The 14,345-nt window shown below is 42.5% G+C and overlaps 1 protein-coding gene across 1 annotated transcript in view; it reads left to right on the top strand.

Annotated features, from left to right (window-relative positions):
* WTIP (WT1 interacting protein) overlaps positions 1–11,124 on the top strand; it is an 84,964-nt gene extending 73,840 nt beyond the window's left edge. Inside the window, exons 4-8 of the mRNA XM_082320895.1 lie at positions 760–822; positions 3,267–3,397; positions 4,500–4,551; positions 6,428–6,496; positions 9,298–11,124. Of these exons, the coding sequence (XP_082177021.1) occupies positions 760–822; positions 3,267–3,397; positions 4,500–4,551; positions 6,428–6,496; positions 9,298–9,450 (468 nt within the window). The 3' untranslated portion in view covers positions 9,451–11,124. The remainder of the gene's footprint in view (positions 1–759; positions 823–3,266; positions 3,398–4,499; positions 4,552–6,427; positions 6,497–9,297) is intronic.
* The last annotated feature ends 3,221 nt before the right edge of the window (positions 11,125–14,345 follow it).

Below are 14,345 nucleotides of genomic sequence, written 5' to 3'. Positions count from 1 at the left end.
CAAGTTCAGGTCAAAAACACTCAGGCAGGGAACACAGGGCTTTGATCCCAAGCGGGCAAAGTATCTCCCCGCTGCCGTGCCCCCAGCACCGAACCCGAGGGGGCTCTGCTGCCAGGCCTGCCCAGCCTTCCCGTTTCCCACCGCAGGCTGGAGCGTGAGCTGACGGCTGGGGTTTCTGTCGTCTTTCTGAGGTACCTTACTCTTTCCCACATTGTGCGGGGAGGCCAAGCTCCTACAACTGGACTTCTAGATTCTTCCCTGGATAAAAAGCTTGGTATCCATGAGGCAGCTAAATCCTCCTTGGTCCTGTCTTCATTTTTCTAGCCTGCATATAGCACTGAGTGAAACGTAGGTCCAAAATCTGTGGTCAGTAAGCATCTGGTCACTCATTTGAGCAGGAGTCGGGGGGTAAGTCCTATGTTATTTACTTCCCCATCAACGACAACCAAAAGAGTGAATTTAAGCTAATTCCAGCACACCAAACGCAAACTCACCAAATAGGCTTCAAAAACGAAAATCAAACTTAAAATAATATTGTTATGTTGGAAACTCAATGGAAATCTTGCAGTGGATCGGAAGGCCAAGCTGGTATCTGAGCATGCTGCAAGAGCAGCTTCTGAGTCGCTGTCTCCCAAACCTATTGTATAGTTTGCTCTCATACAGCACAGGCTGGAAAATAGCGCGGCGTTCACTTAAAAGGTATTTCTGCAGCTAAAGGAGTGGCTACTAATAATCCTTTCTTTTCTGTCATTTGAACAGTATTCAGGTTTTCAGCAAACGGCGGACAAGTGCTTTGTTTGTGGACACCTCATAATGGAAATGGTAAGAGACCTAAATTCCTAACCGTGGGGTAGCTTGCTTGTCCCGTACTTTGGGTAGCGCACTGCGAGGCATGGCGCCGTTTCCCTAGTCAGATTATCATTGTCTTCGCTGCTGTCAAGGTAATGTTTGAAACTGAGGCAGTAAATAAACAAAAATACCTTCATGCTCTATTACTATTAAGTACAGTAAGTTAGGCTTCTTTTCTACCTGAGATCATGGGAGGCTGTTGTTCTGCTACATGCCAGTTTAAAAGAAAAATAGAATTTTAATACTAAAGGGGGAAAATACAGCACAGCTTTGCATGAGAACATGGTAAAGAGAGGCTGTACTTTGTCAGACAGCAGAATAGCAAGAGCTCTGTCAAGTGGATGGAATCTGGGCTAGAGAGAGGAGGGACTTTATCAACAGTCCTGAGGTTTGTTGCCCGCTCTGACTTGCTTTATTTACCTTCTGCCACTTGCTCCACGTCAGATAAAATGCGTTATTGCCACTGGGATTTGTAGGGAGCTGGTAGTCAGAGTTACTTTTATAATTATAAAAATCAAAGGGCTATGGGTTGGGCCAGATACTGCTGGCATCATTTCAGTGATGCCAGCAGTGGGTGAAAGTAGGAAGAATTTAGTCTGTTCTTCCTAAGCAGAAATTCTCAAACAAAATGAAGTGGCTTGCACATTGAAGAAGTGCAGATCATGGAGTATAGCTATTCTCCTCTTGCTTTAAAATGTATGTGAACCTCAGTATGCCTAATAGAAGTAGCTATTGCGTTGCAAACACAGAGGTTCAGCAGGAGCTGGAACGGAGACTTCACTAATGAGGATTCTGGCTCATATCCTGGCACCACTGGTTGGACAAGGATATTGTTCGTTTTAGCCCAAGAGCAAATTTCTGGAGTTGTGTCATGCTGGGAGGGGGAGGGGTATCCTGACTTGCATGCTTTGAGCAGGCCCTTAATTGCAGAATCCCAGGCAAGAGTCCATAATATCTCGTCGGTGGAGCTCAGTAGCTGGAAGCTTGGCAGGTGCTTGTCTGCCTTTCTCCCATCAGCAAGTGCGCTCTGACAAAGGGAAACAGCTCTGGGAGCTCCAGGAATTAAGCAGTCTTATTTGGCTAATTCCTTCGCGCTCCTCCCTGGGAGCGCACAGACACCAAACGTGCCTGCGCGGTCGTGGCGCCGCGTACAGCTAAGGAGCAGAGCGCTGCGGCCCCGCAGGCCTGGGCGCAGCTGAAGCTGTGCAAGGCTCAAGGTGCAGCCGAATTAGGAGTTGCTCTGTGCAAAGCGGTGGCTGCACGACCACGCCAGGCTAACAGCGTGTTACACACCTGCCTAGATAGCAACGCACACACAGAGACGAGTTGTTTCTGGCTAGGAACAGGCTTGCAAACCAAATGCCACTCACTGAACAGAGAGCTATAGGGCTTCATTAGAGGGGGAAAAAAGGTTAAATTAAATTGACTTTCTGCATTTTTCCTATGCTCCACTTCTTATTTCCTGTTGATTTGATCTTTATTCATAGAATCATCTACAGGGCCACAAGAGCTTGGCCTGTGGAGATTTTTAACCTCCAGCTTATTAGCAGGTCCAAGCTGAGCACTGCTGCTAGCAGATACTTTTTGAAATTACCTTCCAAATGTATTTCTTATACCTTAAACGTATGCAGTTGGTGCTATAAACCTGTTAAGAGCTGCCTGAAGATGATACCATGTCTCACGCTTCCTGGGGGCTCGTTCATGGGCTCGGTGCATCCTCCTTGATGCCCCCGTGCCACACTGCCGTTACATGCAAGGACGCCAGGAGGGAGGGGTCTGTTCTGTAGCAGTGTAGCTGAGACTGCATCAGGCCTTTCCTTGAAACCTTTAAAATGCAATAGGGAAGATGGATGGGTCTGCATCCAAACACATGGATACAGATGGAACTGTAACAGAAACCAATGGGCCCCTATGACTGAGGGATAACCAGTCAGTAACTGTGGTGGATTAGGATCCTTAATTAATAAAGGGCCACCTGTTTATTTGCTTGTTTTGTTATTTTATTTTTTGAGTAATGACTGGTTTGGATTCTATCTGTCACAGCCTGTTAAGTTTTGTGAATTAACTCTGTATCCCAGTAACTTGTATTTGGCTGCAACAAAAGTTGCAAGAAGTTTTCCAAGAAGTGGTCTCTGAAGCCGTTTTTAATTTCTGTTGGCAGTATTGGCCCTGCAGAGCTAAGATTCATGGGCGTTAGCCTGATTTTCACAGTTCTCTCTCTTTGTTGGGAGCCTACTGAAACCCACTGAAATAAGCAAGTTGATTGTTTTAAAAGGCCCCTTGCTGACAGATCTGCAGAGTGGTAATTTCATCCTGAAGTGCTTTTCGCACTGTCATCATTAAGAATCAGACACAGCAGTATATGGGGGGATCTCATGTAATCATGCATCCACTTATTTTGCTGTTTGCCTCTTAAGATCTTACAGGCCCTTGGAAAGTCATACCATCCTGGCTGCTTCCGCTGCGTGGTGTGTAACGAGTGTTTGGATGGAGTCCCCTTCACTGTAGATGTGGAGAACAATATTTACTGTGTCAAAGACTACCATACGTAAGTACGCAAATCCATTGCATGGTGGAAAAATTGCAGTAGTTAAATTATTGGTATAGTTATAAGCCTTGTGTTAGGTAAAAAGGATCATTCCTATTTGCTCAGGTGTCCCTCAAGTGCTGCTCTCATATGTTGCATTTGTGAAGTATTTTAAAGTTATGTTAAAGGCCGCTTCATGGGCCCCCTGTGGCATACAGCGGCCAGGTGAGGTTGAAAATCAAGTTGTGTCAGAGGATGTACGTCCCTGGTGGCCATTTCTCTACTGCTTTCAGGCCTTCCAGTACTAATTAGATCAGGCCAGTTCTGCAAGTGATGGTAGGTTCTGCTGGCTGTTTCTAAGCATTGAGGTTCTGGTAGTGCATGACACTAGCGAGTGTAAGTTAGGTTGACCTGGACTGGACAGTAGACATGTAATTAGCAGCTAGTGTTAGAATGATTTTAGCCTCACCTAACAAAAAGTTCTGTGGTTTAAGTGATTGCTCTTGGAGTCCTTTCTGCTCCCGCTCAAAGGCAACACGAATGCTCTTAGCTCCAGTCAACCGATAACTCAGCTTATGCAGCAAGAGTAAATGACTCTGAACTCAACCCTACTGGTACCAAGCTGACCGTGTTACAGGGACAGAGTGAATGTTGGCCCAGTCATTGTCGTAAAATGCAGCTGTGGATAATAAGACCAGTTGATGTATTCGGTTTAAGTAGATCCTAGCCATGACCAGCCCCTCTCCTATTTAGCATGGTTATGTCTTCCTGACGTCAGATGGTGATAGTCCCCAAGTCAGGAGCTGCTTTGCACTCAAAGCAGTGAGTCTCTGGAAGAATTTGAATGGCTTTATGAGTAAAGGAAAGTAAGAGAAAGGGCAGGTGTGGGAAGAGGGCAGGGTTCCCTGTGCCTAGAGGTCAGGAAGACCTAAGCAATAAAGCTGGGGTAGATCAGCCTCTTCCAAATCTTCTTTTCCCTGAATATCATCAGACATTTAGAGATGTTTCAAATGCTGTGTATCTACATTTTGCTAAAAATAAGGCATGGTTAGAATAGCTCTTTTGGTTCTACTTTTTGAAGAAGCTTTACATGTGGTTTGAACACTTTCTTCTTGCACCCTAGGGTTTTTGCACCAAAATGCGCTTCCTGTAACCAGCCGATCCTACCAGCACAGGTACATATTAACATGCACCGACTCTTTAGACAACAGCTGTTGGCATAGGAACACTCTAAAAACACATTAGATGCTTTTCCTCCCTCTTCCAGAATCTATACTATGTCAGATACTCAATTAAATACAGTTCAGCAGTAATGTCACTCCCAAACATTCCCAGAGGTTGTAATAGTCATACTACTTATGCAGCGTAGTACTTTGTATCTTTAGGGTGCTTTCCAGGTCTTAATTATGCTGTTATAAATCTCATTTAATTGAAAGCCCTGACTGGGACTCCAAGAACAACCCAAGAAGTAAATCCCTGGTTATTTTTAGAATCTCCTATTAGCTCAAGTAGCAGTTTTCCCTGTCTGCTACGTTTGCATTTCTGATGTGGATCTGTTAAGATGCCCAAACTTGAAAAAATGTCTGAGGGTTACCCTGACCCTGTGAAAAGGCCACGCGGTCTGTTGTCCTGGGGTGGCAATGTAATGAAAGTGCTTAAAGGGGTGGAAAAGGCAGCAGCAAAGTTGGCTCAAAGGGAAGCCAGGCGAATGACCTGCTTGCAGCCGCAGCCTATCCTGGCAGTAGAGTTAGCACGATAGACTTCTGCATTAAGACATCCCTTGCCTGCCTGCCCGCAGTGGTGCTCCCTCATACTCTGGTGGGTGCAGGACCCTCAGTTCCCATTGCTGAGGTCACTGACCAGCTCATTTGTAAGCCAGGGCCTCAGCGCCTCCCTGCATTTCCTCCTGTCGTGTTCATAAAGCCAGAGCTTGCATCCTGTAAGCTGCTGTGCCCTAGTAAAGCCCGTGGCCAGAGCCTCTCAGCATGCCCGCCTCCATCACTCTGCACGTTCAATCTCTATTTGTCATTATTATTTCTGTTAAATGGCCAAGTCTCACATAATTAAAAACCTTATAAAGGCTGAGCCAGAACTGTTTGTCCTGGTGATGGGATGTGAGGAGGAAACCCCTGTGTAAATTTCACTGGATTTGTGTCTTACAAAATGACTTTAAAAAAAAAAAAGGAAAGAAAAGAAAAAAAAAAAGCAGTCCTACTGCTGACTCATCTGATGATGGCTAGCAGGATAGACTGCACGTTCTTTCCCATGGAGGTTTCTTAGGTTAGTTCAAGTCTAGCAGTGCAGGTACTCACTTGCCCACAGCTTCTCTCAGACATAGTCTACGTCATATCTGATGCTCTAACCACACCTGGAACTGGAAACAATGCAAGGCAACGAATTTAATGAGCTCTGTCTTCAGAGTGGATCGGGGAAAGAGTCTGTGAGGTTACAAGAAGGGTACGGGCGGCTCTGCAGGGCCTGGGGCTCAGCCAGGAATTACACAACTCCACTGCATCCACCCTCACACTGAGCTTTTGGCCTGTGCACGTAATTACCTGCCGGACTGGTATGTAAATCCCTATGAGGTACATACAGTGACATGTGCATGTGCAAAATAGCTGTGCAGCAGATGGTTTGAGGGGAATACAAATCCTGGAAAGCTCAGGCCAGGATGTGTACAAGGAAAAATTACCCCATCAGCAGGTCATACTTTTTGGCTGGTAATTTGTTCAGATCCTGGGTGCCCTTGGAAAATTATTTGATTTCAAGACTAATTTGTCCCTTGAGGATGAAGTTTTGGCTACACTTCCCAAATGACCTCTACAGCTTAGATATGATGTCAGACACCCACACTGCTGCTAAACAGCAAAAACAGCGGTGCAGTGCTGTGCACCAGGGGACAAGACCCTCAGCGGTCACAGAGCTGTGCTCTGCAGAGGAAGGGGGGATCCCCCAGGGAAACAGCTCTCCAAAGCGACAGGGTGGGCGCTGAAAGATTGAGAAAACACCGCTTACAAGCCCACTCTTACCTTCTCTCTGCTTCCCCAACAGGGCTCCGAGGAGACCATTCGGGTGGTGTCAATGGACAAAGACTACCACGTGGAGTGCTATCACTGCGAGGTAAGCATCGGGCGCCTCTGCCGGCCCGCCCCACGGCAAGGCTTTGGCAGCCTCTTGGTAGGTGCCTGACTGGCACCCCAGGGTGCGCTCGCTGGCTCTTGCACGCCTGGGCAGGTAGGGCTCCGCCCCACAAAGGGATGAGTGCTAGCGGGGCTGCAAGTGGTGCTGCCGTCTCCAGTACCAAATTAGTTGGGTTTTTTTCCCCCAGTATATTAACTTCACAAGCTGAGTTTGGTTGTTTGGGTTGAATTCTCTCAATACTTCCAGACTGGGAGAGAACAAAGAGTAGGTGCCAGTTCTCTTTTTCCTGATCTCTCTATACAGCTTGTGTGGCTCCGATCTGAGGAGATGCTTGAATTCACATTGCCTGTGCAGGGAAGGACCCTCACACCTACGCTGGAAGGCTTTTCTAGGGGATCTGTGTTTTCTCCATGCTGAATGAATATTGATTCTTTACTAGAAAAGAGATAGGGATACCACTGACTTTTTGTCATTTTTTTGGAAGTAGTTTCTTTTTGTGCAGGACGTTGAAACGTTTATTGGAGCAGATCAGTTGTGGGACTAGTGCTCTTGCTTTGGAGAGGAGAGCTGAGTTCAGTCCTAGCTCTGCATCCAGGAGCATGAGGGAAACAAACTCTTTAATTTGGGATCAACCCAAAACTTCCCTTTTGCTGTAGGTTTGGCACTCTGATACGACATGCAAATGTCCACACAGATCCTAGCTGGCTACCTACCCATCTTAGCACCACAGGCAAAAATGCAGCAATATTATCTTCCATGCACTTTTGCACAAAAAGGTTTTTACAAAGAGACTTCTGATTGAGGGAGAAAATAACAAAGTTCAGGGTATCTTGAAATGTACATGAACCTAAACGTAAGGAAGACCCCATCCACTCAGCTGTCTCCTTCCACCAGAGACACCTGATACTCCATCCTTCTTTATTAATTTTTAAAGAGACCTTGGCACAGGAAATGGCAGCATTTTGGAGCGCTGTACTTCCCTCCTCCTTCTTCCCCCATCTATTGCTTTGTGCAGGCTTCACCTAAGATGACAGCTCCCTCCCCTTCTCTCTCAGGCTATTGACTTTATATTAGAATGTCCCAATGGGGGTTTATTTTCAGTTCTGTTTCATTATTCATTTCCCCATTCTCCTTCCAGTTTGAGGCAAATCAAGCTGCCTCCACATCTGCCCAGAATGCAGAGTGCATTTATATACCGAATCGGGGGGTTAGCCACATGTTAACAGGGGTAGGCACTGCCTAACGGTCTCACATCAGGCTCGCAAACTGTACACGCTGGGTCACTGCTGTCTCCAAATACGGCTAGGAAATCTAGTGCCCGTATTTTGAGGTATTCACACGGAGACTTTTGCAAAGGCTATGATGGCCCATGCAGCCGCTTCCGAAATGCCATTTGTTAATGTCATCATTGCCTGGTGGCCACGCAAAGTCAGGAGTCAGTTTGGAAGCTTTGCTTCTTTTCTGTATCATCTCTTTCTTGTGCAACCACTTAACTTCTGCTGAGAAGTTCAAGCTGGTTTACAGATCAATAGACCCCCATTCTGCAACTGAAATCCACTGAGAAGGCAGGCTTTCTGATTGCAGAAAAGGAACACAATTTTGGAGAGGGGAAAAAAGGTACGAACACTTGGCACATCTGTAAGGTATCTATCTGATGAGGAACTGAATTTTAAATCTTAAATAAAGGACTATAAAGTTATGAAATAACATATAGTAACACACAGAAAACTACCTTGGCAGAAACTTTGATTAAAGCCTCCCTAAACTAACACTCCAGTTTTAAAGCTTGCTTTAAAACCCATTTTTCATTCTTATTTCAGCATTGTAAAATCTGAGGATTTTAACTTGAGCTATGAAAGCTGAAAAATTGTACTTTGTGTCAAATTAAAAACTTTGCATCAGTTTTCAATACTAAAATGACCTATATGCCCAACTTGTTCCATTTTTTTTTTTTCCTTTCTATTAAGTGTTCCGATACATACTCAGAATCTCTGGTTTATCAGGTCTGGTCACAGGAACAATTTTAAAGTATTTAACTAACCTGAAACATTAAATCCAAGCACAAAACTGCCATGACTTTCAAATGTCCTCAAAATTATAACGATGACAACTGAGAACCAGGGTTGCCTCTCTTGCAGCGTACATAATAGTCAGTGTGTAGGATCATTGTTTGTTGTTTTTCTTATCTCTGTTCCTCTGCTGTTGTTCAGCCGTGTCATCCCTGTAGTTACGTGCCGGTCCCAGAGGTACTAACGTATTTCCAGTAAAGATGGACCATTGGCCTTGAAGTCTTTAATTTTTTTTTTAATTCCAAATTAGAGAGAAAGTGCAGCCGTGCTTCAGAAGTAAAACATGTCTCATCTCCCCCTCTTCCCCACTCCTCTCATTCTCTACTTATGCTCCGCCATTTCTTGCTCGCTGCCTTGTTGCGGAATTAGCTCCTTCGCTGCTCTGACCTCTTCCAGGTTGTATGTGTCATGGTCAGTGTTTGGCCTGGTTTTGTCTGATTTGCATCAATGTTCATTAGATGAAGAAGAGACCAGAATGTGAAACAATGGGGAAGAAAATGCTGGGCACTACTATGGACTGTCCTGTTTGATTTCAGTGATGTCATTTTGCTGAATATGAGATAGTCAGGGTCCACCTACCAAAAAGGCTGCAGGTTGCTGGTTTTGGAGGTATGGGAGGGAGCTCTTGGGGTTATGCAGGATGGATCAACATTGTTGTGAGATGACCTACCTGAACCACTCGCTAACCTGGGATGTGTATGTTTCTTCTAGGATTGTGGCTTGCAGCTCAATGATGAGGAAGGCCATCGTTGTTACCCATTAGAGGGCCACTTGCTCTGCCACGGCTGTCATATCAGGCGCCTTAATATTAAACTGCCATCACATCCGCCGCCGAGCTATCCAATGCATGTCACAGAACTCTGAAAGACATTTCCATTACCAATAAGCTGTTTGAAAGAGAAGACAAAAATCTGAAAATGACTTTCCTGTTCCTTTAAAGATGTAATTCCAGTAATAACCATCTAAACCAGCTATTTATTTTTTAAATCAGAGGTGAGGGGTCTTTTTCTGATCTTGTACATATGCGTTCTTTTATCTAGACGTTTTCACTGAGACACTGTCTACTTGAACAAATAATTCACCACTAAACTGTAACTGTAAATGGCAGCATTTCTAAAAACAATGGTACAAAGGGCTGCTCGGCACTCCTTACTCACTTGCCTTCAGTGGAGATTTCTCCCAGGTAAGGAGTGTAGAATTACTTTCCAAAAGTTAGCACCTTATCATATTGCAGCAAGCATGATAAGAGAAATGCTAGCATTTTAGCTATTTTTTGTTGAATTCTGGTCTTAGAGAATAAAGTCTCACATTTTTTAAAACTTACTTAGACTCCCAGAAGTAGTGAATAGGAAGCAAACAAGTGTTTTTAGCAATGACAGTTTTCAGCATGGGTTAAATAACGGCGTTCTGTGAAGAAGCGTCAGGGCCGCTTTCCATCCTACAAGGTTCCACAGTCACCCAAAGACTATTTAGCTGTTAAAGAAATAGAGCAAGCATCTCATGTAAAAGCCACATACAGAGGAACATATCCAAAAGATTGGCACATGCAGGGTCGTCACAGTTGAAGAAAGTTACAGAGCTCTGTAATTGCTTGCCACGTACAAATGTAGCCATGGTTTCAAAGTGCATTCATATCAACTTGATGATTTGGCACTTACTAAAGAATTCATCTTTTAAACCTGTTTCTTTTGTTTAATAGGGTTAGCAGCCCCTTTCTATGCAAAGGTACACTTGTCTTTATGCTACTTGTTTTATACAAGACTTCATTTGTTACCAACTGCTTTATGATTGTATGTTGATTCGTTATTAAAAAAAGAGGGGGACAGTGGTTTTTGTAGTATCTTTTCAGCTTTGTGTTCTTTTCTAGATGTACTTTTGAACTGATTACGGTGATTGTCTTCATTGGAAAGCAAAGTACGGTTTAGCAGAAATAATAATTTAGAGAGTCAGACCATTGAAACATTGCTATTTTATAACAAGTATTAGATGTACATATAATGTACACACTTTCATATTTTGCATAAGCTTTTACAGTAACCTCAGAGCTCTGGGGAAATATATGTCTTCCATATAGGAAGTTAGATGAATCTTTTTTATGGTTTGTTTTCTACCATGTGTTGATGATTTACATGCAAATCACACATCTGTATGTTTAAAAAATTCCTTGCATTCTCATGAGAATTGATCCAGCCTTCCTGAATTTACATTTTAAATAAATCCATCATTGCTGTCTTTAACTGTATCCAAAATTACAATAAAATAAAATTCTGCTGCTCCAGAGGAAGTGGAAATAGCAGACCAGATTCTCTGCATGTGTAAATTGGGACATTTCCATGCCAGTTCTCAACATGTCGAGAATCTGACTGATCCATTTGGAAATGATCCCGTGTTAAATTCAGCACGCAGACTGATGAAATGACTTATTTGGCAACACCATTGCAGTTTAGTTTCTTCTGCTCCATTGATTTTTTGAAAGCCGTTTGTGGTGCTCTTGCAAAGTACAAAGAGCATCCAATGGACACTTAATTCCTAAGTGGAATAATTAACTCCTGTAACAGAACTTTTTGATAGTCTGGAATTTCCTTTGGGGGAAGGGGTGGGCAGGCAGGAAAAATTCCTGTGAACTGATTTTTTTCTGTTAGTAAGGAACAAAAGGTATGTTTCCTGAACTTTTGCCAAACTTCCATTGGCCTAGATTAACCTGTCCTACTGAATGCTCCTCAGCAAGGCAGATGCTCCTTTAAAAAGTCATTTTCTAATTAATATATATCACTTTATAATTAATATATTTAATGCGATAGCCATGTTTTGAAGGCATTACAGTACAACCAGTGCCCCGTTTCTACAGTGTCACCTAAGAGGCCTGGCCTGCAAAAGAGAGGACACGGGGTGCATGCACGCTTTTTCTGCATTTGCAAACATTACCTCTGTGCCCATAGTCACCAGCCCAGCCTCAGAAGGAAGGGGAAGTACACGTGCCTCTCACCCAAACAGCAAATGCTAGGAAAGGGGAAAAAAAAAAATGTCTTAAATTGGATTGTATGACTAGGTCAGTTCCTTAAGGTTATTACAAACATGGAAGATATCAGAGCTTCAAGATATAAACTTTTAGTGTCAGCTGCAATGTAATATTTTTTCCATTTAAGGAAGCTGCTTTGGACCACATTTAGCTTTGAGGCATTTTTACTTGCTTGTCTTTACAATATATAGAACCCAAATTAAGAAAATGATCATTAAAACACCCAGAGGAGGTTTGGGTCTGTTCCTGTGAGCAAGTCCTCCCATAACAGTACTCGCTGTACTGGAAGAATGCTTTGGCTCTATCAATATAGAAGCAAAACCTTCAAAATCACAGTGGCCAGAGGTGGAGGTGACTTACGCTGGCGTTCAGCCCAGTCTTCTGCCAGTGCCTTCCTTAGCACCTTGCCTCCTTCAGGGGCAAGTTTAAGTTTCCACTCCAACGTACTTCTTGAGGGACAGCACGCTATCTAACATGTACCTGCCATACCTTTTCTTCTCTTTTGAAACCAATCATACTGTAGAACAGAATAATATTTAATTTCATTTATTTCACATGTTAATTTGTCCATCTCTTGTAGTTCTACTCAGTCCCAATGTGTTAAGTATCATCATGGTAAAAATATCGAAAGGTAATACTTCAATGTAGAAAAAACAATTTGTTTAAAACCAGAAAGCAGCAGTTGTTGTTCCAGTATTTTCTAAAGAAAGACAGGTGCATTCCATTACTGTATAATGAAATACAGCTTTGCCTTTCCAGCATTTAGTATAAAAACTGGAGCTTGAGTGAAATTTGCTAGTGGTTTTTTTTTTTTTTTCTTCCTAATCAAAGAGAAAAATAAAAGCAAATCTAAAATCATGATGTGCTGTACTCTTTAGTGCTAGTGACAGTTTCTGCACATTTTACCTCCTGTCTGGGGAACTATGTAAATGAGAAAGCTTCTTTTAATGATTTTCTTAAGGAGTATTCTTATGTTAAATCAGTTCAACACAGAAGTAAACTTCCTTTCTAGAGTTCATTTTACGATGTGACTGTTCTTCAGAAGCCTTTGCTGTACTTTAAGAATATTTCCATAAAGTTAAAACAATAGCAACTTGTTCTCATTTGCATCAGGACTACACCTTTCCGTTTTGGTAAGGAACCCTACAAAGTCCCTGCAGCACAAACCTGTTTGTTGTAGGCGATTCGGGGTCCCTCGTGCACTGGAGGACGAGTTCCAAAGGACCAAAATAATAATCTGAAAACGAAACAAAAGAATGCACTCAGATAACTGAGCTTTCAAAGAGGGTTTGTTTGGGTTTCTTTCCTTTTCCTTTCACTCGTGTGCACGCGTGTGTGTGTGTGTGTGTGTGTATATATTTTGTAAGGTGGAGCGTCAAAAGGAAAACATGGTTAGAGGAGCTCTTTAAGACCAGAAATTCCAGAGTAGTTAAAGTAAACCAAAGCTCTAAAGGAGACAAAAGCTGCTTTCTTGTGTTTCAAGAGAAGTTTAAAAGTTTGTGATTCATCCTGTAACTAATGCCGTAACTAGAGTATATAATTTGACTTAAATTAAGTTTTCATTTGAGAAATATTTTCATTTTCTTTAAAAGAATATAGTTTTCTTCCAAGAACTTGGACCAACGTTGATTTTTATTTTGTAGGAAATATATAAATTCCCAGTTTGTATATCATGTAACTAGTTTACATGCTGAAAAATATACAGTAGTTTAACTATTTTTGTATATATATCCTTGTAAAACCTTTCAATGTGCTTCTGTCTTTTAGTCTTTAGAATTACTTGTGGTTTTGTGTTTCAGTGTTTGATTCCCTTGATTGTTGAAGAAAAAAATTGGGAAATGTAGATTTATTTATCTAAAGAAGAAGCTACTTGCTGTCATCCTAAGTTATTTAATATTAAAAGAAGTCAGAAGTTTCATTTAACCTTAGATGCTATAATCTGCTTTTTTCAATAAAGACATTTTGTAGTTACCTTTGGTTTTGTAGTGTGTTGCATATAAGTAAGTATTTTGGTTTTTTTTAATCTAGGTGGGCACTAAAACAAGTTTCAGGAGACCCTTGTATTGCCTACAGAAATGCCTAACTGATATTAATTGATTGCAGCTGCATTCATGAAAGATTTTGGTCCTCCAGTGCAAGTGTTACTAATTAAGGTCTAAAATATGCCCACAGCTAATGTTTTGCAGCTGCACTTAGAAAAGAATTTAGCCACTCTGGCAATTTTTAATTAAGCTTCAACCAGTCTGGCTCATTCACATGTAGGACAGTCAGTATTGAGGAACGCTTCCTTTTCAAGACTCCCATTATTTTTTGGAGTGTTCCAGAAGAGAAGTGCTTGCCTGGCCTATGAACTTGCATAGCTTTAAGCACTCGGACCTTAGTTTGGGGAATTTTCTCAATTTTCTTGCTAAGTCACAGTAATTCAGAAACGTGGCCAGAGCTCTAATAGGATTGAAAAGATGCTTTTTTATATATTTTACCTTTCTGAAGCTCTTTCTTTGCCACTTTCTTATCTCCACAGATGGGTGCTTGGTCACATTTACTTTCTGCACACAGTGGTCCTACAAGAGCAGCTCTGTCAGGCAAAAAGGTTCATCAGCACTGGTATCTTGTCTCCAACTATGGCCAAAAGTAGATGCCTGGGGAAAGAGTACAAGAACCAGTTTCTTCCTGGTTTCCTCATATTCAGTGGGTTTCCTTTCCATTAAGCTGGTCAGTCCACCATCCTTGTGGATGCTCT

This window comes from Platalea leucorodia (genome assembly GCF_965183815.1).
Source record: "Platalea leucorodia genome assembly, chromosome: 8".
Lineage (NCBI taxonomy): Eukaryota > Metazoa > Chordata > Aves > Pelecaniformes > Threskiornithidae > Platalea > Platalea leucorodia.
Note: the sequence above shows the minus strand (reverse complement) of the source record. Positions and strands in the feature narration are given on the sequence as shown.